Source organism: Salmo trutta, chromosome 13 (assembly GCF_901001165.1).
Source record: "Salmo trutta chromosome 13, fSalTru1.1, whole genome shotgun sequence".
In the NCBI taxonomy this organism is placed as follows: domain Eukaryota; kingdom Metazoa; phylum Chordata; class Actinopteri; order Salmoniformes; family Salmonidae; genus Salmo; species Salmo trutta.
Window position 1 is genome coordinate 36,413,526 of NC_042969.1, and position 25,684 is coordinate 36,439,209.

Below are 25,684 nucleotides of genomic sequence, written 5' to 3' on the forward strand. Positions count from 1 at the left end.
ATCTAGTGAGTAGGAGGGTCACACAACACAGCCTTGTATATATGGCCGTAAAAATCACTTTGCCCTCGTAAGAGTAAACACAGACAGCGGTTATATTTGTCCATCCACTCGGGATAAACAACAACAACAATTAAATAGCAGTCTTGGTCTGGGCGAACTTGAGACAAGGTAAAGACTCTATTCAAAGTATGTATTTATAGAGTTGTGTTTGTTGGGGAGAAAAAGAGAGAGACGGTAAACTAGTAAGATTAAAGAGAGAGAGAGAACTTAGCAGCTTTTCAATTTGGGTTATTTATAAATATATATGCAATTTTCCTGCCTGAATGCATTTTTGTATGTACAATCTGTCAGGTTGATTTGTTACTTGTCACTCCATGTTAAAACCCACTGTCTGAGCACACAGGGAAGTGACTTGATTCTAACCTGGTCTCAAATGGCACCCTATTTATTGCCTTTATAGTGCACTATTTTTGACTAGGGCCCATAGGACGCTGGTCAAAAGTAGTGCCACTGTATTTGAAATAGGGTGCCATTTGGGACACTACCTCAGTATGCATGTGGACTTTCCTGAGGTTCAGTGTGATTCTGTCTCCTCGCGATCTCTCTCTGCTTATAAACCTTCCTCACAAACTATGACAGTTCCGTTCCACAGCAGTGTGTGTGTGTATGTGTATCTGTGTCTGTGTGTGTGTGTGTGTGTGTGTGTATGTGTGTATATGTTTGTGTGAGTGTGTGTATGTGTGTGTGTGTGTGTGTTTGTGTGTGTGTGTATCTGTGTGTGTGTGTGTGTGTGTGTGTGTATGTTTGTGTGTGTGTGTGTGTGCGAGAGAGAGAGCCATGACTGTTCTGTTCCACAGCAGCAACAGCAGCAGTGTGTGTGTGTTTGTGTGTGTGTGTGTTTGTGTGTGTTTGTGTGTGTGTGTGTGTGTCTGTTCCACAGAAGCACACCTCTGTGGTTTAACATTACCAATATCATTACTGGTACTCTGAAGAACTTATCCGTGTTATTGAGATGTGCAGATATGGGGCCCTGGGGCAGGAGGCCTGAGCCATGAGGAGATTGGTCAAAGGTACACGGGCGTGCACTGAGGCAGGTGGGCAGGGGTTGTCCAGGGGGGGAGAGGCAGGCCTGGGGTAGTGACAGAAATGGACTGGCCGTAGGGCAGTTGAGAGAAATGCCAGATGGGCTGAATTCTCATTATTTAGATAATAATGGAGGCCTCAAGAAGAAGAAAAAAAGGTTTCTGGTGTGTTAGAAATAACCGGGCTGATTTCTGGTCTCAGTCCGTCCCTGGGTAGGGAGGTGGACGTCAGGAGGGATTAGGGTTGGCTGAAATCCCTTTATGGGAGACGAGAGGAGGCTCAGGGGGGAAGAAAACGAAACAACCCCACAGTCATAGAGTGTGCAGCCCGAACCAGGGTTATAAACCATGAAAGCAGCTTTGTCCCCTTCTCTCTTTCTCTCTCTTTCTCTCTCTCTCCTCTCTCTCTCTTTTATTCTCTCGCTCGCTCGCTCACTCTCTCTCTCTTTCTTTCTCAATCTCCCTCTCTCTTTCTTTCTCTCACTCTCTCTCTTTCTCTCTCTCTGTCTCTCTTTCTCTCTGTCCGTCTCTCTCTTTCATTCTCTAACCTCTCTCTCGACCCCCCTCTCTTCAATCTTTCTATCTGCCATCTCTCTCTCTCTCTCTCTCTCTCTCCGTCACTCTTGCTCTCTCTTTCTCTCCCTCATCTTAATAATCTCGCTAACAAGGACAATAGGGATAATAATGACATTACCTATTAGTTAATAGTGATTATTTTGACATTATCTGTCAGGGTTGATAGTTAGGGCTGCCTCTCAGCTGCTGACAGAGAGCTGGCTGGGAACTACATTGCAGAGAAAAACATAACCTTGTCTCCTGAGTCGGCTGGGACCTAACTGAGATGATAGGGACAGGGCAACCATGCAGGGTGTGTCGTGTGGTGTGCCCTGAGAAAGAAACTGTGTGGACAGACAGTCACAGTGGGGTTCGAAATTATTGACACCCTTCCTGATTTAATAAAATAATTACCATCCCATAATGCTTAGGGTCATGTATAAAAATACTGGGCAGGCCATTATTTTGGCTACCATTGCTATGCCCCCATAGGATGACAATGCCCCCATCCACAGAGCATGAGTGGTCACTGAATGGTTTGATGAGCAAGAAAACGATGTAAACCATAGGCCATGGCTGTCTCAGTCACCAGATATCAACCTAAATGAACACTTAGGGGAGATTCTGGTGTGGTTCCTGAGACAGTTCTCCACCATCAACAAAACACCAAATTATGAAATTTCTCGTGGAGGAATGGTGTCGCATCTCTTCAATATAGTTCCAGACACTTGTAGAATCTATGCCAAGGTGCTTTGAAGCTGTTCAGGCTCGTGGTGCCCCAACACCCTGTTAAAACACTTTATGTTGGTGTTTCCTTTATTTTGGCAGTTACCTGTACATCGTATGATAAAACATTTTTGGAATTTGTATTATTATATACTAATACAATTGCTCAGAGAAATAGATTTTGTTTAGCAAGTCATATTTTTGTTTCTCAAAAAGGTAGTCGTTATTCTCGCAAAGTGAGAAATTTAAAAAAAATTTGACCCCTACCTTTTTGAGAAAAACAAATATTTATAGTTAAACAAAATCTCTTTCTCTGAGCAATTGTATTAGTATAAAATAAAATAATTTCCTAAATGTTTGGAGCATACAATATAGCTCAGTATTTGAATTATTTACATATTTTATACATTCATTTTTGCTCATCTTTAAACAGGGTGTCAATCATTTCCCACTGTATATATTCTCCTGTGAGATAGTGGCATTTAGCTAGCGGATCATTCTCTGGTTCATTCTTCCCCCATCTTTTTTTGTACTCTCCAATGTAAGGAAGGAGTGAGCAGTGGACCTACAGAACACCCAGTGGAGAGAGAGAGCGAGAGAGAGAGAGTGAGAGAGTGAAAGCTGAATGGAATGTCTCTCATTCTCAATGTTCCGTCTCAGAACACATGACAACACGAAACTTCTATCGTAAGGTGAGTACACATTCTATTGATTCACACACCTGTTATTAGATATTACATTCCTAATACATGTTTTTCTATGACATATCTGTTTAATTAACATGTATTTACATTACATACCGTAAATATTTCTTTACATACTTCGACTCATTTAGGTTTATCCTATGGATAAAAGTTGTCAAGTTAAGTTTTGGCTAGAGTCATCAGTCATGTAGCAGGTTATTGCGTAGTTATAGAGCCAGTGGGCATCAGGAGAAAAACGACAAGCAACAGCAATCTTCTGTCAGGCAGGTGATAAAGGAGGAGGCATAAAATAATGAAGTGATTGAAGGAAGGAATAATCAACACTATCAATTGTCTCTCCTAAACACAGCACAGCTCTGTAGCAGGGAATCACTCACTAACAGGTAAGCAGACAAACAAATATTGATGTATTTATTATTTGGTAGATTAATGATAGTGATTTTGGGCCGTTATAAAAGAAGAATGCAAACTTGTCACTCAGTGGTGCTGAACTTTGGAGTTAGCGTGCCTCGTGTAAGAATGTTACTGATAGGGACAGTCCATAAAGTAGCTTATGGATTTTACCGTGGATTTACAAAGAGCATGGTTTGCATATAGAAGACTTCATGAAATACATGGAAACTGATAAAGGTTATTGATAATGTTTCTGATATTATACTGCTGATCTTTCAAATACTTTGAAGAAATGTTTTTATGTCATAAACTGTGGTAAAGACAGACAGTTTTAAATGTATTTTCTTCAATGTAACTTTTGAACTTATTAGAAAGTAATGTTCTTGAACATCATGTAGTCAGGAATGATTCGGTGTTAGGGGTGACCCCCCTGGGGTGACCCCCCCCCCCATTGATCCCCCCCACTGATCCCCTTTTCTCTCTTCTCTCATTACATCCCCCCCTCTTCCTCCCCCAACCCCTGACCCCAGTAGAAGGATGACCTGCCACTCATTGAGCTCCTTTGTACGGAGCCTGTCCAGGAGAAAACCTCTGGAGCCCGAGGGGGAGGAGTCCACTTTCAACCGCTGTCTCACCACTCTGGACCTGGTGGCCCTAGGGGTGGGGAGTACCCTGGGGGCAGGGGTCTACGTTCTCTCTGGAGAGGTATGGATACAACTTCTTCTTAGTTAACTCATTTATTTTAATTTAACACTGTTGACTTAGTGGCTCTGGGTGTGGGGATTACCTAGGGGGCGATATATGGATACATATCTGATTGTTGCATTTATCCTTTTACATTTTTTCATGTTTACCTGTCAACACTTTTTAATACTTTAACACTTAGCCATATGTAACACTTTAATGTAACACTTTAATGTAATACTTTGATGTAACATTTTAATGTAACACTTTAATGTAACACTTTAATGTAACACTTTAATGTAACACTTTAATGTAATGCTTTAATGTAACACTTTGATGTAACACTTTAATGTAACATTTTAACGTAACAATTTAATGTAACACTTTAATGTAACACTTTAATGTGTAACACTTTAACGTAACAATTTAATGTAACACTTTAATGTAACACTTTAATGTAACACTTTGATGTAACATTTTAACGTAACATTTTAATATAACATTTTAATGTAACACTTTAATGAAACATTTTAACGTAACACTTTATCATAACATTTTAACGTAATATTTTAACGTAACACTTTAATGTAACACTTTAACGTAACATTTTAACGTAACACTTTATCGTAACACTTTAACGTAACACTTTAACCCAACATTTTAATGTAACACTTTTACGTAACTATAAACTATAGTGAAGCATAATAATCGTTCAGTTTGTGATAAAAACACCACATTTGGCAGATATGTAGATTCATTCAAGAGTGTGCAAAGCAGTCATCAAGGCAAAGGGTGGCTACTTTGAAGAATCTCAAATATAAATATACTTTTTTCGTTACTACATGATTCCATATGTGTTATTTCATAGTTTTGATGTCTTCGCTATTATTCTACAATGTAGAAAATAGTAATAATAAAGAAAAACCCTTGAATGAGTAGGTGTGTCCAAACTTTTGACTGGTACTGTATAATAAAAAATATATAGATTTCAATCCATCACAGGTTTGACGCCTGGGGGGGGCGTGACATCCATCTTACAATATAATGGTTGAATATATTTAAAGATATACTCTAACTATTTTAGAACCTTATAAATACAGTAAGAACACTTAAGGGTTAAAAAAAACATGTTTTGAGCAAAATAGTGTTTTTATTTAGACACAACTGCAAACTTTAAGGAGTAGGCCATTCCAGGAAGTTGGTCTGGTGCTGCCCTCTGATGTCATCACCCTCCCCCCACCACCCCCACTTGTGCCATGTCATGAGTATATCTGGACCACCTACTGAGATGTGCCTTTTGAAAACAAATCAAATCAAATTGTATTTGTCACATGCGCCGAATACAGTGAAATGCTTACTTACAATCCCGTAACCAACAATGCAGTTTTAAGAAAAAGAAGTGTTAAGTAAAAAATAGATGAGTAAAAAATTTGAAATAAAATTAACAAATAATTAAAGAGCAGCAGTAAAATAACAATAGCAAGGCTATATACAGGGGGCACCGGTACAGAGTCAATGTGCAGGGGCACCGGTTAGTCAAGGTAATTGAGGTAATAGGTACAGTACATGTAGGTAGAGTTAAAGTGACTATGCATAGATGATAAGCAGAGAATAGCAGCGTAAAAGGGTGTGATTTCATTTGTTTTTGAGAAACTTACCCCAACCAGTGATTCACTTCCTCATTCTCGCTGTGCAGTACGGGTGCTCTGAAAAAACATGAACAAATGCTCCAGAAATAACCAAATTTGTCAAACGCTCTCGGTATAGCGATGCAGGTCTCTAGATGGTGTACACATGAAATTGTATATAATGCACAATGAGGATGAGGAAGTGACTTGTTGTTTGTGGTAAGTAAAAAAAAGTGAAATCACAAAAACTGTGTCTGGACCTTTCTATAATATTTTAGGGAGTTTCCCTAGCCACTGGGCTTCTGCATCTGCGTTGCTTGCTCTTTAGGGTTTTGGCCGGGTATCTGGAAACTGCTGATATAAAAAGGGATTTATAAAATCAATTTAATTGATTATCATATCTATTAGGTTGCTAGGACGTCGTCAGGTCCCAGCATCATCATATCCTTCTTCATCGCTGCCGTGGCCTCCATCTTTGCCGGCTTGTGCTACGCTGAGTTTGGGGCCCGCGTCCCCAAAACGGGGTCTGCGTATCTGTACAGCTATGTGACGGTGGGAGAGCTACTGGCATTTATTACCGGGTGGAATCTGTTGCTGTCCTACGTCATAGGTAAGATACAACTGCATACTACTTCATTCTACTTCAGGAGTTTTCCTAACTATGATTTTGGGAGTGAACTATTCCTATCTGATCCACACTCACAGGACAGTTTTTAGGTACGCCACCCCGTTCACGAAAATGTATCACTCCTATAGACAGTCACGTGGCTGTGGCTTGCTATATAAAGCAGGCAGACGGGCATCGAGGCATTCAGTTACTGATCGATTGAACGTTAGAATGGGCAAAACGTGTGACCTAAGCAACTTTGATAATGGTATGATCATCGGTGCCAGGCGCGCCGGACTCAGTATCTCAGAAACAGCCGCCCTCCTGAGCTTTTCACGCACGACAGTGTCTAGGGTTTACCAAGAATGATCAATCAAACACAAAACATCCAGTCAGAGGCAGTCCTGTGGGTGAAAATAGCTTGTTGATGAGAGAGGTCAAAGGAGAATGGCAAGAATCATGCAAGGAATCAAAGTGAGAAATATAAAGATCCAGTCCAAATATAAAGATCCAGTCCATTTAAAGAATTGGAAGCCCATTACACTTCAGTGTTGTGATGCAAAAATTCTAGAAAAATGTATAGAATTTTCAAGGTATTGTCAGACATTATTCATTCTAATCAAACAGGTTTTTTACATGGACGATACATTGAAGATAATATAAGGCAAGTACTGGAAACAAAAAAACAATATGAAAAATCTGGGAAACCAGGCCTGCTCTTCATAGTGGACTTTGAAACGGCTTTTGATTAAGTACGACTGGAGTTTATATATAAATGCCTGGAATATTTACATTTTGGAGAATCAGATCCAACAATAATATTAAGGGATTAGAAATCCAAGGCTTAAAATCCAAGGTGTCATTGTACGCTTACGATTCATGTTTTCTTTTAAATCTGCAACTTGGATCCCTCCACAGCCTCATAGAGGATCTAGATACTTTTTCTAACCTCTCTGGATTACAACCAAATGATGATCAGTGTACTATATTATGTATTGGATCACACAAAAAGACTACTTTTACATTACCGTGTAGTTTATCAATAAAATGGTCTGATGGTGACGTGGACATACACGGTATTCATAACCCGAAAGAAAGAAATGATCTCACTACAATACATTTTAAGAGAAAGTTTGCAAAAATAGATAAGATCTTGCTACCATGGAAAGGAAAATACCTTTCCATTTGTGGAAAACCACCCCGATTAACTCTTTAGTCATATCCCAGTTTATCCTGATTAACTCTTTAGTCATATCCCAGTTTACCCTGATTAACTCTTTAGTCATATCCCAGTTTACCTATTGTGTTATGGTTTTGCTTACACCTAGCGACCTGCTTTTTAAATTATATGAGAAAAAAATATTCCACTTTATTTGGAACATCAAGCCAGACAAAATTTAACGGGCCTAATTTATATAATGAATATGAATTTGGAGTGCAGAAATGATTAAATATTAAAGCATTAGACCTCTCACTTCAGTCATTCAAAAGCTATACTTAAATCCGAACTGGTTCTCTAGCTAATAGTAAGAATGACTCACCCTATGTTCAAGAAAAGCCTTTTTCCCCCTTTATTCAGATGACAACCTCTCACTTTCAGTTATTTGAAAAGGAAATCATCTCCCAAATATCACTATAAATATAAGCCATAGAAATGTGGTTGCAATTTCAATTTAATCCACCAAAAAAAGACAGAACAAATAATACAACAAATATTGTGGTTAAACTCAAATATACTAGGAGGCCTTTTGCCTTTTGATAGGCCATCATTGTAAATAAGAATTTGTTCTTAACTGACTTGCCTAGTTAAATAAAGGTTACATTAAATAAATAAATACAAATTTGAATTAAAAAAAGGTATAATCTTTGTAAATGATATCATAAAAACCACTGGTGGAGTTATGTTATACATGCAGCTAACTAAAACATATGGAAATGACTGCTCTACCCAAAATTACAACCAACTAATTGCAGCATTACTGCAAAAATGGAAGAGGAAAGTGGAAGGGGGAGAAAGTAAGGAACTTGTCTGTCGGCCCTGCATTAAAGACCATAATTGGTTAAAGAAAATTGTCATGAATAAAAATATATACCAGTTTCATTTAAGGACCAAAAAATTTACAGCAGTGCCATATAGATTGCAAAATAGTTGGGAAGAGATTTTTGACGTACCAATTCCATGGCACATGGTTTTATGAACTGATATGCAAACTTCACATTTTTACATTTAAATAATTATTCAGAATTCTTTCAGCCAACAGAATGTTATGTATATGGGGGATACAACCTTCCCCGCTCTGCAGATTTTGCTACGAAGAGGCAGAATAATTAGATCATTTGTTTTGGTAATGTCCATATGTAGCTTGTTTTTGGTCGCAGATTCAGAAATGGTTAAAGAATTGCAATATTTATCTGGAGCTAACTCTGCAGATAGCACTACTGGGTGATCTGAAAAGTCATAGTCAATCGATCAATAATATAATAATACTTTTAGCAGTAATGTTTATTTTCAATTAACAATCTGTACAAAGAATGAGAATATAACTTTTGTGAAACATCATAGCACAGTTAAAAAAATACATGACAAATATAAATCTAAAATGGATGGTGTTAAGAGATAGATGTAAGGGGTTGAATGGAGCTGAAGGTTGGGACTAATAACAACTAATAACAACAAGATAACTCATGTAAAACATACTGTGTTCGAAAAACGTATTTAGGTTAAAAACTCTTTTGAAAGAGTACAGTTTGAAAGTTAAGGCAAATAGAATGGACCGGATGGACATCAGATATACATGAGAGAGGTTGAGAGTAGAGGAAGGACAAGAGTTAAAAACAAACAAAATAAAACTATTGTAAAATAGACTGTGTCCATAAAATGTATATAGTATGTATAAGCTCAAAATACAGGCCTAAGTGTTGTTGTTCACTAGTTTACTCTAATTGGGGGAGGTGTGGTAAGGTTGGAGGGTAATAAAGGAAATATATATTTTTTAAAGATGTGTATATATATGTATGTATATGTATATGTATTTATATGTTTGCATGTATGTATGTATGTATGTATGTATGTATGTATGTATGTATGTATGTATGTATGTATGTATGTATGTATGTATGTATGTATGTATGTATGTATGTATGTATGTATGTATGTACTGTATGTTTACCATGCCAATAAAGCCCTTAAATTGAATTGAATTTGAATTGAGGGGCAGAGAGAGAGAGAGAGAGAGAGAGAGAGAGAGAGAGAGAGCGAGAGAGAGAGACAGAATTTGTACAGCAGTATTTAACCATGTAGACTAGTTGAGAACAAGTGCTCATTTACAACTGCAACTTGGCCAAGATAAAGCAAAGCAGTGCGACACAAACAACAACACAGATTTACACATGGAATAAACAAACATACAGTCAATAACACAATAGAAAATAAAAAATAAAAAATAAAAAAAGTCTATGTACAGTGTGTGCAAATGAGGTAGGATAAGGGAGGTAAGGCAATAAATAGGCCATAGTGGCGAAAAAATTACAATTGAGCAATTTAAACACTGGAGTGGTAGATGTGCAGAAGATGAATGTGCAAGTAGAGATACTGGGGTGCAAAGGAGCAACAACAACAACAAAAAACAGTATGGGGATGAGTTAGTTGGATGGGCTATTTACAGATGGGCTATCTACAGGTGCAGTGATCTGTGAGCTGCTCTGGCAGCTGGTGCTTAAAGTTAGTGAGGGAGATATGAGTCTCCAGCTTCTGTGATTTTTGCAATTCGTTCCAGTCATTGGCAGCAGAGAACTGAAAGGAAAGGCGGCCAAAGGAGGAATTGGCTTTGGGGGTGACCAGTGAAATATACCTGCTGGAGCGCGTGCTACGGGTGGGTGTTGCTATGGTGACCAGTGAGCTGAGATAAGGCGGGGCTTTACCTAGCAAAGACTTATAGATGACCTGGAGCCAGTGGGTTTGGCGACGATTATGAAGCGAGGGCCAGCCAATGAGAGCATACAGGTCGCAGTGGTGGGTAGTATATGGGGCTTTGGTGACACTGTGATAGATTGCAACCAATATGCTGAGTAGAGTGTTGGAGGCTATTTTGTAAATGACATCGCCGAAATCAAGAATCGGCAGGATAGTCAGATTTACGAGGGTATTGTAACGACCCTGGGTTTATAAGCGCGGATATCGACACTGCCGCACGAGCATGCTTTTGCGGCACAGTCAATAGCGCGCTGGACTTCGGGCTAGAAGGTCGATGGTTCGAGACCTGCTCCCTACCTGTTTCAATACAGTATGTTTGGCAGCATGAGTGAAGGAGGCTTTGTTGCGAAATAGGAAGCCGATTCTAGATTTAATTTTGGATTGGAGATGCTTAATGTGAGTCTGGAAGGAGAGTTTAGAGTCTAATCAGACACCTAGGTATTTGTAGTTGTCCACATATTCTAAGTCAGAACCGTCCAGAGTAGTGATGCTGGACGGGCGGGCGGTGCGGGCAGCGATCGGTTGAAGAGCATGCATTTAGTTTGACTTGCATTGAAGAGCAGTTGGAGGCCACGGAAGAAGAGTTGTATGGCATTGAAGTTCGTCTGGAGTTTCAACCAGGAGGTGCTACTGTGCTCCTAAAAACAACTCCACGGCAGTTAAGTTAGCACCTCCTGGGCGATACTGACCCATAAAAACAAAATGTGATAATTAAGAGTCTAAATTGTTGAAGTCAATTACCTAAGGTTAACCAATCACATTTAATGCCAAATTTAACCAATCACTTTCATATCTACTGTTACGTCCGTCGTTCAATCAAGACCAAGGGGCAGTGTGGTAGGCGTACATTTTCTTTAATTTTAAATGTACCACCAAAAAACAATAAACAATACAACGAACGTAAAGCTAGGAGTGCAAATACATACAACACAAAAACAAGATCCCAAAACTGAAGGTGGGAAAAAGGGCTGCCTAACTATGATCCCCAATCAGAGACAATGATAGACAGCTGCCTCTGATTGGGAACCATACTCGGCCAACAAAGAAATATAAACATAGATTTCCCACCCTAGTCACACCCTGACCTAACCAAATAGAGAATTTAAAGGATCTCTAAGGTCAGGGCGTGACATCTACCCTCTAGGGCGCTCTCTGTGCTCTTTGACGTCATTACACCCCTGAGTCCAAATGGGCACTTCACGTATTATAAAACTCATGTCATATACAGTGTCAACATTTATGATCAATATGTTTAATGTTACAAGATGACATGGTGTCATACCCTGGATTGTTCTGAACCACATCAAAAATGATGATCTGTTTCTCTGAATTGCCTTGTGAAAGCAATCTAAGATCGTATTTTATACTTAGCTAGTCATGTTGGCAATAGAACAAGCTTTCAAATCATGCCCACCAGATTGCGATTTATAATGGGCAGTTTTTGGATTCCATAAACAACAACAGTAATTGTGTGATGGCTGGAATGCAGGGTTGTGTTCCCAACAAAACAACTACACGTCTGCCTGCTCTAGTTACCCAATGGCACAGCTACGGTATTAGAGCTCTAAAAAGCACCTTATAGTTGAAAACTATAATTACTTTGAAGCTGTGGACATGTGTGGCCACTTTGAGACAGCAGCTAGTCCTCTCACTCAAACCTTCTTGTCTTATGTTGCACCTACCCCACATTTTCCAGGAATATTCTCATCATGTTACTGAATGTATCCAGACTATTTTCAGATTTTGTTGTCAACAAATGTGGCAAAAAGTACAGTAAATGTAAAATGCGCATAAAATCAACAGTGTAATGTTTGGATTCAGTCTTGTGTCAGGTGAACTGTTGTGTCCTCACCTTTGGTCTAAAAATGTTCACATTATCTCTAAACTGTTACCTTCCAATTGCTACCATGGTTATGTATATGCTTTTCATGTGTCTTCTGTAAAAAAAACATTGGAATTTAGCCCTATCCATAAAGGCCGATTCCCACCAGTGTAAACGGTTGATTGATTGATCCATCTATTGTCACACATCATCATTATCCTGTCAGGGACGTCCAGTGTGGCGAGAGCTTGGAGCGGAACCTTTGATGACCTCATCGGCAACGTCATGGGGAATTTCTTCAAAGAAAACCTTTACATGGGCCTCCCGGGCCTCGCAGAATACCCAGACTTCTTTGCTGCTGGGCTCATTATGCTCCTGGCAGGTAAACTAAATAAGATTGATTGACTGATTGATCATTGGTTCGTTTAACAACATAGAGACATTAAAACTGTCTGGTACTGATGATGAACACATGTTTCTCGTGTTTCTGTCCTGTGAAGGTCTGCTGGCCTTTGGTGTCCAGGAATCGGCAATAGTCAACAAGATCTTCACGGCCGTCAACATCCTGGTTCTTCTGTTTGTCATTGTAGCGGGCTTCGTCAAGGGAGACATCGGTAACTGGCAGATCAGTCAGGAGGTGCTCATCAACGCTACAGCAGAATTCCAGTATGCAACCATGTTTGATTACAATCTAAACGTTTGATTACAGTACAAACGTTTGATTACAATACATGAGATATCCATTCATCATACCAAACTTGCTAGAAACTTCAGTGGTTGTTGAACACATTTCTACTGGCAAATGTGTGTGAGCGTGTTATAGCTGTGTTAATTGCAGGAAATATTAGCGTGAATCTTTCAACTGAGATTTCTGGAAAACCAGGGAAGTTTGGGAAAGTTACAAGAATTGCAACCCTATATATATATAAAGTTGAAGTGGGAAGTTTACATACACTTAGGTTGGAGTCATTAAAACCCATTTTTCAACCACTCCACAAATTTCTTGTTAACAAACTATAGTTTTGGCAAGTCGGTTAGGACATCTACTTTGTGCATGACACAGTAATTTTCCAACAATTGTTTACAGACAGATTATTTAACTTATTACTCACTGTATCACAATTCCAGTGGGTCAGAAGTTTACATACACTAAGTTGACTGTGCCTTTAAATGATGTCATGGCTTTAGAAGCTTCTGATAGGCTAATTGACATAATTTGAGTCAATTGGAGGTGTACCTGTGGATGTATTTCAAGGCCTACCTTAAAACTCAGTGCCTCATTGCTTGACATCATGGGAAAATCAAAAGATATCAGCCAAGACCTCAGAAAAACATTTGCAGACCTCCACAAGTCTGGTTCATCCTTGGGAGCAATTTCCAAATGCCTGATGGTACCACGTTCATCTGTACAAACAATAGAACGCAAGTATAAACACCATGGGACCACGCAGTCGTCATACCGCTCAGGAAGGAGACACGTTCTGTCTCCTAGAGATACTTTGGTGCGAAAAGTGCAAATCTATCCCAGAACAACAGCAAAGGACCTTGTGAAGATGCTGGATGAAACAGGTACAAAAGTATCTATATCCACAGTAAAACGAGTCCTATATCGACATAACCTGAAAGGCCTCTCAGCAAGGAAGAAGCCACTGCTCAAAAACCACCAGAAAAAAGCTAGACTACGGTTTGCAACTCCACATGGGGACAAAGATTGTACTTTTTGGAGAAATGTCCTCTGGTCTGATGAAAAAAAAATAGAACTGTTTGGCCATAATGACCATCGTTATGTTTGGAGGAAAAAGAGGGTGTCACGAATCCCACCGAAGGTGGCTCCCCTGCCTGCTCGGGTGGCGCTCGGCAGCCTACTAGCCGCCGCTGATCCCTTTTTCCTTTTCGTTTGGTATGTCTTATTGTTTGCACCTGTTCCTAATTTGGTTCTCTTGATTTATGGTTATTTAAGCCTGTGTAGCCCGCCCAGGTTTGTGCAGGATTATTTGTGTCAGAGTGTATTTTGTTATTGGATGTGCTGGCGATCGACTAGTGTTATTTTATGTGCGTGCTGTGTACCTGTTGTTCTGGGCACTTCGCATTTCACGCCGGTTGTGTTGGCGTCGACCGTTTTTCTGTTTTACGGAATAAACACATTATTTCCTTACCTCTGCTCTCTGCGCCTGACTCCTACCACCACTCCTAGCATTTACTGACAGAGGGACGCTTGCAAGGCGAAGAACACCATCCCAACCCTGAAGCACGGGGGTGGCAGCATTATATTGTGGGGGTGCTTTGCTGCAGGAGGGACTGGTGCACGACACAAAATAGATGGCATCATGAGGCAGGAAAATGATGTGGATTTATTGAAGCAACATCTCAAGACATCAGTCAGGAAGGTAAAGCTTGGTCGCAAATGGGTCTTCCAAATGGATAATGACCCCAAGCATACTTCCAAAGTTGTGGCAAAATGGCTTAAGGACAATAAAGTCAAGGTATTGGAGTGGCCATCACAAAGCCCTGACCTCAATCCTATAGAAAATGTGTGGGCAGAACTGAAAAAGCATTTGCGAGCAAAGAGTCTTACAAACCTGACTCAGTTACACCAGCTTATTGTGGGAAGCTTGTGTAAGGCTACCCGAAACGTTTGACCCAAGTTAAACAATTTAAAGGCAATGCTACCAAATACTAATTGAGTGTATGTAAACTTCTGACCCATTGGGAATGTGATGAAAGCGATAAAAGCTGAAATTAATCATTCTCCCTACTATTATTCTGACATTTCACATTCTTAAAATAAAGTGGTGATCTTAACTGACCTAAAACAGGGAATTTTTACTATGATTAAATGAATTGTGAGAAACTGAGTTGAAATGTATTTGGCTAAGGTGTATGTAAACTCCCGACTTCAACTGTATGTTCTATATTGTGACCTCTCCAGGAACCTAACTTCTACAGTCAGTGCCTTCGGAAAGTATTCAGACCCCTTGACTTTTTCCACAGTTTGTTACGTTACAGCCTAATTCTAAAATTGATGAAATAATTTTATTTCCCTCATCAATCTACACACACAAGTGCTAAGTTATTAAAAATTAAAACCTAAATATCACATTTACATAAGTATTGAGACCCTTTACTTGAGTCTTCTTGGGTATGACTCTACAAGCTTGGTACACCTGTGTTATGGTGTGTACTGGAGGCGAGGTCAGGTGCAGGAGAGCAGAGAATAGTTAACAGGCTCACATTTATTTTCCGTTCCAAAACGAGAGCACTATAATAATCAAACACGCTCAAAACACGGAACATAAATAAAAGTCAAGTGCATAAATCCAACACCACATAACATGAAACAATTACACAAAGACATGATGGGAAACAGAGGGTTAAATACATTTAGATTGATGGGGGGAAATGAAAACCAGGTGTGTATGGAACAAGACAAGACAAATGGACATATGAAAAATGGAGCGGCGATGGCTAGAAAGCCGGTGACGTCGTTCGCCGAACGCCTCTCGAACAAGGAGAGGAGCCGACTTGGGCAGAAGTCGGGACAACCTGTGTTTGGGGAGTTTCCCCTAGTCTTCTCTGCAGATTATCTCAAGCTCTGTCAGGTTGGATGGGGAGCGTTGCTGCACAGCTATTTTCAGGTCTCTCCAGAAATGTTAGATCGGGATAAAGTCCGGGCTCTGGCTGGGTCGCTCAAGGACATTCAGAGACTTGACCCGAAGCCACACCTGCATTGTCTTGGCTGTGTGCTTAGGGTCATTGTCCTGTTGGAAGGTGAACCTTTGCCCCAGTCTGAGGTCCTGAGCGCTCTGGAGTAGGTTTTCATCAAGGATCTCTCTGTACTTTTCTCCGTTCATCTTTGCCTCGATCCTAACTAGTCTCCCAGTCCCTGCCGCTGAAAAACTTCCCCATAGCATGATGCTGCCACCACCATGCTTCACCGTAGGGATGGTGCCAGGTTTCCTCCAGACGTGAGGCTTGGCATTCAGGCCAAAGAGTTCAATCTTGTTTTCATCAGACCAGAGAATCTTGTTTCTCAGGGTCTGAGGGTCCTTTATGTGCCTTTTGACAAACTCCAGAGGGCTGCCATGTGCCTTTTACTGAGGAGTGGCTTGTTTTGGTACCCTTTCCCAGATCTGTGCCTCGACACAATCCTGTATCTGAGCTCTACCGAGAATTCCTTCGACCTCATGGTTTGGTTTTTGCTCTGACATACACTGTCAACTGTGGGACCTTATATAGACAGGTGTGTGCCTTTCCAAAGCATGTCCAGTCAATATAATTTACCACAAGTGGACTCCAATCAAGTTGTAGAAACATCTCAAGGATGATCAATGGAAACAGGAGTCTTGTTGCAAAAGGGTCTGAATACTTGTGCAAATAAGGTATTTCTGTTTTATCTCTCATAAGTTTGCAAACATTTCCTATATTGTGACCTCTCCAGGAACCTAGTCTCTACAGTCAATGTGACCAGTATATATGTCCTGTATTGTGACCTCTCCAGGAACCTAACCTCTACAACAACATGACCAGTATATATGTCCTGTGTCGTGTCTTTGGCTATGCCGGATTAAGTGATATGACATGCTAATTTATAAAATTATTTCTCTGTAATTAATATTACCTGATTAAGCTAATCATGTAAATGTAATTAACTAGAAAGTCGGGGCACCACAGAAGAACGTTTATAGAGATGTTATCTTCCGAATAAACTCTTAAAATACTTAGTAATATTTTACATCGATAGCAGTCAATATTAACCCTTATCTTATTTTCAGTCTCATCATGAAAGTTGTAAATTCTTGGTTATCTTCACGAACCCTGGCTAACAAGTTGAATCAGCAATACAAAATTGGGTTTAATTATTTATTTACTAAATACCTAACTAATCACACAGAATTACAAATACACAGAATACAATTGATGTCATACAGAAAACGTCCTGGTGGACGGAGCCTGTATCATGGCTGGTTACACAAAGGAAGGGGGGGTTGGGCTTGAATGAAAGAGCGGGAAGATTTAGGAACAAAGAAACAGCAGCTATGCTATCGTAAATACATTATCTTATGCATTCTAAATTACCGCCCATTTGGAAAAGGAAAATGCAATAAATATTTACTCTGAGCTGCGCTTCGGTAGGTTGGTCGTAGATGCTGGCCGGGTTGGCCACCAGATCTTCCTGTAGTGTGGAAGAATGTCAATGGTGGTAGTATCTTCGTCTGGTTGTTAGACTGGATCCGTCGTCCGTCCTTTCCTAGCCCACGTTAGCAGCGCTAACTCAACGGCTAGGAAGTATCACTTCTGTAGTGAATAAGCTCAAAGTTCATACCAGTTCATACCATAGCTCACGCCGAGGTTGGCTTAGTTCTGTTCTTGATATGTGTCTGTCCTTCTAACGTAGAGGCTGCAGTCCTCACGTACTGGAACCCGTGAATGTCTTTTCGTCAAAGACTTATATAGTGGAGAAGAGGGAAGGAGGTGTTTCATCGTTTATAACCCCATGTCTCTTCACAGGGTTGGCCACTGATCGGGCAGGGCCCTTTCCTTATGAAAACCCAATTCTCTCATTTGGAAGCTAAAATTACATTTAATCTCCTAACAAACAATTTCAATATCAAACATTTCAATTGCATAACAATTCCATGTGACTCTGATAACTAGAGGGTGTATACTTTCTCAGGTACAGTTTATGTCGTCCTGTCATCAATCATAATGTCTCAGATAACAATGTACTGACATACATACTCATTACGTTATCAAGCATATTTCCAACTGGTTTTATTATCAAAAGATGGTTCCTTTTCCCCATTTGTTTGATGTTCCCAGACTCTCTATATTTAACACAGGCTATTCAAGTCCTTCAGTAGGGTCAGAGAGAGAGGGGAAGGGAGAAGGGTATTTATGGGGGGGTCATAAACCTTACCCACAGGCCAACGTCATGACACCTGTATTGTGACCTCTCCAGGAACCTAACCTCTACAGTCAACATAACCAGTATATATGTCCTGTATTGTGACCTCTCCAGGAACCTAGCCTCTACAGTCAACATAACCAGTATATATGTCCTGTATTGTGACTTCTCCAGGAACCTAGCCTCTACAGTCAACATAACCAGTATATATGTCCTGTAATGTGACCTCTCCAGGAAGCTAGCCTCTCTAGTCAATGTGACCAGTGTATATGTCCTGTATTGTGACCTCTCCAGGAACCTAGCCTCTACGTCAACATAACCACTATATATGTCCTGTATTGTGACCTCTCCAGGAACCTAGCCTCTACAGTCAATGTGACCAGTATATATGTCCTGTATTGTGAACTCTCCAGGAACCTAGTCAACATAACCAGTATATATGTCCTGTATTGTGATGTCCTGTATTGTATTACAGTCAACATAACCAGCATATATGTCCTGTATTGTGACCTCTCCAGGAACCTAACCTCTCTAGTCAATGTGACCAGTGTATATGTCCTGTATTGTGACCTCTCCAGGAACCTAACCTCTCTAGTCAATGTGACCAGTGTATATGGGGATGGAGGGTTCTTCCCGTACGGTTTCGACGGGACAATCTCTGGAGCCGCTACCTGTTTCTACGCCTTTGTAGGCTTCGACTGCATCGCCACAACAAGTAGGCCTACCTGCTTTGATCTTTGAACATGCACATATACCTATATATCAGAAACATTTCCATCCACAGAAACATGAATAAAGCCAGGCGCTTCTCCAAGCTTTGTCCATACAGTATCTTTGGTAATGTCTACTCTACACAGAATACTTTTTGGGTGAATGTTTAGGCATATTGTAACAGTTGATATTCTTTGCTTGCTTAATTGATCGATATTGGCTGATTGATCGACTGATTGACCATTCTACTGACTGGCCAATCGACTTATGGACTGATTGATTGACAGCGCTTCATTCATTCATTCATTCATTCATTCATTCATTCATTCATTCATTCATTCATTGTGTCTCTCCAGGTGAGGAGGTAAAGAACCCTCAGAAGTCCATCCCACTGGGCATCGTGGCGTCGCTCCTCATCTGTTTCCTGGCCTACTTCGCCGTGTCGGCGGCCCTCACTCTGATCATGCCCTACTACATGCTGAATGTTAACAGCCCGCTGCCCGTGGCCTTCGAGTACATTGGCTGGGGGCCCGCCAAGTATGTGGTGGCTGTCGGCTCACTCTGCGCCCTCTCCACCAGGTAGGTAGGAGAACATGTGAAGTCCCTGGTCAGGCATCATTTCTGTCTGTCTGTCTGTCTGTCTGTCTGTCTGTCTGTCTGTCTGTCTGTCTGTCTGTCTGTCTGTCTGTCTGTCTGTCTGTCTGTCTGTCTGTCTGTCTGTCTGTCTGTCTGTCTGTCTGTCTGTCTGTCTGTCTGTCTGTCTGTCTCCATTCTAAAAAGAGATAAACCATAGTTACCAGGTTGCAAATGCTTTGTAAATCTGGCCTCGTATTCTGTTGTTATAGCTGTTTTGCTGAGATTGTAACGTGGTCCTGTGCTGAGTCTGCATGCCAAATGGCACCCTTATCTCTTTATAGTGCATTACCCTATTGGCCCTGGTCAAAAGTAGTACACTATATAGGGAATAGGGTGCCATTTGGGGCATAACCCTGAGACTGTAACATGTCTGATTGCTCTCTGTGTCTGTCTGTCTGTCTGTATCCTGTACAGTCTGTTGGGTTCCATGTTCCCTATGCCCCGTGTACTGTTTGCTATGGCCAGAGACGGCCTCCTCTTCAAGCCCCTCAGTAAGGTCAGCGCCAGACAAAGTCCTGTCATCGCTACCCTCTCCTCCGGGGTCGTAGCAGGTAACACCCATCCCTCTCTATCTCTCTCTCTCTCTACCCTCTCCTCCGGGGTCGTAGCAGGTAACACCCATCCCTCTCTATCTCTCTCTCTCTCTACCCTCTCCTCCGGGGTCGTAGCAGGTAACACCCCATCCCTCTCTATCTCTCTCTCTCTACCCTCTCCTCCGGGGTCGTAGCAGGTAACACCCCATCCCTCTCTATCTCTCTCTCTCTACCCTCTCCTCCGGGGTCGGAGCAGGTAACACCCATCCCTCTCTATCTCTCTCTCTCTCTACCCTCTCCTCCGGGGTCGTAGCAGGTAATACCCATCCCTCTCTATCTCTCTCTCTCTCTACCCTCTCCTCCGGGGTCGTAGCAGGTAACACCGCATCCCTCTCTATCTCTCTCTCTCTACCCTCTCCTCCGGGGTCGTAGCAGGTAACACCCATCCCTCTCTATCTCTCTCTCTCTACCCTCTCCTCCGGGTCGTAGCAGGTAACACCCATCCCTCTCTATCTCTCTCTCTCTACCCTCTCCTCCGGGGTCGTAGCAGGTAACACCGCATCCCTCTCTATCTCTCTCTCTCTACCCTCTCCTCCGGGGTCGTAGCAGGTAACACCCCATCCCTCTCTATCTCTCTCTCTCTCTACCCTCTCCTCCGGGGTCGTAGCAGGTAACACCCCATCCCTCTCTCTCTCTCTCTCTCTACCCTCTCCTCCGGGGTCGTAGCAGGTAACACCCATCCCTCTCTATCTCTCTCTCTCTCTACCCTCTCCTCCGGGGTCGTAGCAGGTAACACCCATCCCTCTCTATCTCTCTCTCTCTCTACCCTCTCCTCCGGGGTCGTAGTGGGTAACACCCCATCCCTCTCTATCTCTCTCTCTTTCTCTCATAGAGATATGAAACGTTTGTTGTGTTTGGCCTATGATATATTTTGTGTGATGATTTATCTACGGTAAATACTTGAATGCTGGTTTGTTTTCCTTTCCAGCGATAATGGCCCTGGTGTTTGACCTGAAAGCATTGGTTGATATGATGTCAATTGGGACACTCTTTGCCTACACACTTGTGGCTATATGCATTCTTATACTTAGGTAAGTATTTCCCAAATATCCAAACTTAGATAAACAGCAGTTCTCTATTTAGCTAAATAAACAGTACTAAGTTGACTTTATAACATCTAGGTACCAAGAGACCCAATCAGAAGACTCAGATCTCCAGATCCTTGAATCAAACACCAAGTTTGGTTGTCTCAAACCACCATCATTTCCAACATCGGGCACCTCGAAAACAGTCACAAGTTTGACTGTATTTTCTGGTAAGCAAAATGGTTTGACAAGAAATCTCCAATCAATCTGTCTTTATTAAAGTTGACAAATAATATTATTCAAAGATTGTCTACATTTTAAAGGTACTGTAGTATGTGCAGTGGAACATTATGCATCCTTCCCCCGGTTTCTTTCAGTCATTCTTCCCTCACCCCTCCCTCTCTCTCTGTTCAGTTGTTCTTCCCTCACCCCTCCCTCTCTCTCTGTTCAGTTGTTCTTCCCTCACCCCTCCCTCTCTCTCTGTTCAGTTGTTCTTCCCTCACCCCTCCCTCTCTCTCTGTTCAGTCATTCTTCCCTCACCCCTCCCTCTCTCTCTGTTCAGTTGTTCTTCCCTCACCCCTTCCTCTCTCTCTGTTCAGTTGTTCTTCCCTCACCCCTCCCTCTCTCTCTGTTCAGTTGTTCTTCCCTCACCCCTCCCTCTCTCTCTGTTCAGTTGTTCTTCCCTCACCCCTCCCTCTCTCTCTGTTCAGTCATTCTTCCCTCACCCCTCCCTCTCTCTCTGTTCAGTCATTCTTCCCTCACCCCTCCCTCTCTCTCTGTTCAGTCGTTCTTCCCTCACCCCTCCCTCTCTCTCTGTTCAGTCATTCTTCCCTCACCCCTCCCTCTCTCTCTGTTCAGTTGTTCTTCCCTCACCCCTCCCTCTCTCTCTGTTCAGTTGTTCTTCCCTCACCCCTCCCTCTCTCTCTGTTCAGTTGTTCTTCCCTCACCCCTCCCTCTCTCTCTGTTCAGTTGTTCTTCCCTCACCCCTCCCTCTCTCTCTGTTCAGTTGTTCTTCCCTCACCCCTCCCTCTCTCTCTGTTCAGTTGTTCTTCCCTCACCCCTCCCCTCTCTCTCTGTTCAGTTGTTCTTCCCTCACCCCTCCCTCTCTCTCTGTTCAGTCATTCTTCCCTCACCCCTCCCTCTCTCTCTGTTCAGTTGTTCTTCCCTCACCCCTCCCTCTCTCTCTGTTCAGTCGTTCTTCCCTCACCCCTCCCTCTCTCTCTGTTCAGTTGTTCTTCCCTCACCCCTCCCTCTCTCTCTGTTCAGTCATTCTTCCCTCACCCCTCCCTCTCTCTCTGTTCAGTTGTTCTTCCCTCACCCCTTCCTCTCTCTCTGTTCAGTTGTTCTTCCCTCACCCCTCCCTCTCTCTCTGTTCAGTTGTTCTTCCCTCACCCCTCCCTCTCTCTCTGTTCAGTTGTTCTTCCCTCACCCCTCCCTCTCTCTCTGTTCAGTTGTTCTTCCCTCACCCCTCCCTCTCTCTCTGTTCAGTTGTTCTTCCCTCACCCCTCCCTCTCTCTCTGTTCAGTTGTTCTTCCCTCACCCCTCCCTCTCTCTCTGTTCAGTTGTTCTTCCCTCACCCCTCCCTCTCTCTCTGTTCAGTCATTCTTCCCTCACCCCTCCCTCTCTCTCTGTTCAGTTGTTCTTCCCTCACCCCTCCCCTCTCTCTCTGTTCAGTCATTCTTCCCTCCCCCCTCCCTCTCTCTCTGTTCAGTTGTTCTTCCCTCACCCCTCCCTCTCTCTCTGTTCAGTCGTTCTTCCCTCACCCCCTCCCTCTCTCTCTGTTCAGTTGTTCTTCCCTCACCCCTCCCTCTCTCTCTGTTCAGTTGTTCTTCCCTCACCCCTCCCTCTCTCTCTGTTCAGTTGTTCTTCCCTCACCCCTCCCTCTCTCTCTGTTCAGTTGTTCTTCCCTCACCCCTCCCTCTCTCTCTGTTCAGTTGTTCTTCCCTCACCCCTCCCTCTCTCTCTGTTCAGTTGTTCTTCCCTCACCCCTCCCTCTCTCTCTGTTCAGTTGTTCTTCCCTCACCCCTCCCTCTCTCTCTGTTCAGTTGTTCTTCCCTCACCCCTCCCTCTCTCTCTGTTCAGTCATTCTTCCCTCACCCCTCCCTCTCTCTCTGTTCAGTTGTTCTTCCCTCACCCCTCCCTCTCTCTCTGTTCAGTTGTTCTTCCCTCACCCCTCCCTCTCTCTCTGTTCAGTTGTTCTTCCCTCACCCCTCCCTCTCTCTCTGTTCAGTTGTTCTTCCCTCACCCCTCCCTCTCTCTCTGTTCAGTCGTTCTTCCCTCACCCCTCCCTCTCTCTCTGTTCAGTCGTTCTTCCCTCACCCCTCCCTCTCTCTCTGTTCAGTTGTTCTTCCCTCACCCCTCCCTCTCTCTCTGTTCAGTTGTTCTTCCCTCACCCCTCCCTCTCTCTCTGTTCAGTTGTTCTTCCCTCACCCCTCCCTCTCTCTCTGTTCAGTTGTTCTTCCCTCACCCCTTCCTCTCTCTTCTCTCCAGTGGTGTGTGTATGCGGTCTGTGCATCCTGCTGACCCAAGCGATAGACGCTATACAGCGGCAGGAGATCTGGAGCATGGTGTGTGTGTCCATAGTAGCCTTCATCCTCCTGGTCCTCGTCATCATCATCTGGAGGCATCCACAGAACCAAGCCAAGGCTGCTTTCATGGTGAGAAGCACTTTCAGGAGATGGACACCTGCATAATACCAGAGGCTATTCAAACGTCACTGATTAGAGGACGTTATCACAGGCTATTCAAATGTCACTGATTAGAGAACATTATCATAGGCTATTCAAACGTCACTGATTAGAGAACATTATCACAGGCTATTCAAACGACACTGATTAGAGAACATTATCACAGGCTATTCAAACATCACTGATTAGAGAACATTATCACAGGCTATTCAAACAACACTGATTACAGAACATTATCACAGGCTATTCAAACATCACTGATTAGAGAACATTATCATAGGCTAATCAAACGACACTGATTAGAGAACATTATCATAGGCTATTCAAACGACACTGATTACAGAACATTATCACAGGCTATTCAAACATCACTGATTAGAGAACATTATCATAGGCTATTCAAACGACACTGATTAGAGAACATTATCACAGGCTATTCAAACGACACTGATTAGAGAACATTATGGCAGGCTGTTCAAACGTCACTGATTAGAGAACATTATGGCAGGCTGTTCAAACGTCACTGATTAGAGAACATTATGGCAGGCTGTTCAAACGTCACTGATTAGAGAACATTATGGCAGGCTGTTCAAACGTCACTGATTAGAGAACATTATCGCAGGCTGTTCAAACGTCACTGATTAGAGAACATTATGGCAGGCTGTTCAAATGTCACTGATTAGAGAACATTATGGCAGGCTGTTCAAACGTCACTGATTAGAGAACATTATGGCAGGCTGTTCAAACGTCACTGATTAGAGAACATTATGGCAGGCTGTTCAAATGTCACTGATTAGAGAACATTATGGCAGGCTGTTCAAACGTCACTGATTAGAGAACATTATGGCAGGCTGTTCAAATGTCACTGATTAGAGAACATTATCGCAGGCCATTCAAACGTCACTGATTAGAGAACATTATCGACCATTATCAGATGCAGTCTAACAGATCATAATATCAATCAACCCCAAATGTGTTTGAACTCCAGAATGTTTACCTTTGGGCCCGGGCCCTGTGTGGTGCATTGTTTGTGTTTTTATGTTTTCATTTCAGTAAAGTTCTCTTACCCCCTGCCGTCTGCTCCCAGGTGCCCTTCCTGCCCGTGCTGCCGGTAGTTAGTGTGTTTGTCAACGTCTACCTGATGGTCCAGTTAGGACGAGACACCTGGATGCGATATGCCATCTGGATGGCCGTAGGTAAGTATTCTACCCAACACTTCTCTGCCCAATAATACATGCCACAAGCACTAAACTGGGAGGCTGGTGGGGATGGATGGGTCATGTTCTATCTATCCGACCTGATATCAATAGGTGTGTGGGTTGTTTAAAGTTGCTTGGAGGCTATACAGGATGTCAGAGGGTTGAGGGGAGGGTTTTCTCTGATCTTCCTCTCCCTCTCTCTCTCTCTCTCTCTCTCTCTCTCTCTCGCTCTGTCTGATCTTCCTCTCTCTCTCTCTCTCTCGCTCTCTCTCTCTCTCTCCTCTGTCTTCACTCTCTCTCTCTCTCTCTGATCTTCCTCTCTCTTCTCTCTTCTCCTCTCCTCACTCTCTCCTGATCTTCCTTCCTCTTCCGCTCTCTCCTCTCCTCTCCTCCTCCTCTCTCTCTCTGATCTTCCCTCTCTCTCTCTTTCCTCTCTCTCTCTTCCCCTCTCTCCCTCTTGATCTTCCTCTCCTCTTCCTCTCTCCTCCCTCCTCTGATCTTCCTCTCCTCTCTCTTCTCCTTCCCTCGTTCTCTCCCCTCACCTCCTCCTCTCTCTCCCTCGCTCTCCTTCCTCTCTCCTCTCTCCTCTCTCTCTCTCTTCTCTCTCTTCTCCCTTCTTACTTCCCTTCCTCCTCTCCTCTTCCTCCTCTGATCTTCCCCCTTCCCCTCTCCTCTCCCCCTTCCTCCCTCTCATCCCTCCTCTCTCCCTCTCTCTCCTCTCTCTCCCCTCCCATCTTTTCCCCTCTCTCTCTCT

The 25,684-nt window shown here is 42.6% G+C and overlaps 1 protein-coding gene across 1 annotated transcript in view; it reads left to right on the plus strand.

Moving 5' to 3' along the window:
• Positions 1-30: 30 nt before the first annotated feature.
• The window catches only part of LOC115205740 (cationic amino acid transporter 2), a gene marked incomplete in the record, with an annotated part of 27,852 nt that continues 2,198 nt past the window's right edge, over positions 31-25,684 (plus strand). The window contains 14 exon segments of the mRNA XM_029772023.1: positions 31-168; positions 2,910-3,055; positions 3,417-3,450; positions 3,991-4,165; positions 6,181-6,382; positions 12,401-12,556; positions 12,675-12,840; positions 18,658-18,794; positions 19,147-19,369; positions 19,841-19,977; positions 20,948-21,050; positions 21,141-21,274; positions 23,535-23,701; positions 24,819-24,927. Coding sequence (XP_029627883.1) covers positions 3,998-4,165; positions 6,181-6,382; positions 12,401-12,556; positions 12,675-12,840; positions 18,658-18,794; positions 19,147-19,369; positions 19,841-19,977; positions 20,948-21,050; positions 21,141-21,274; positions 23,535-23,701; positions 24,819-24,927 — 1,702 coding nt within the window.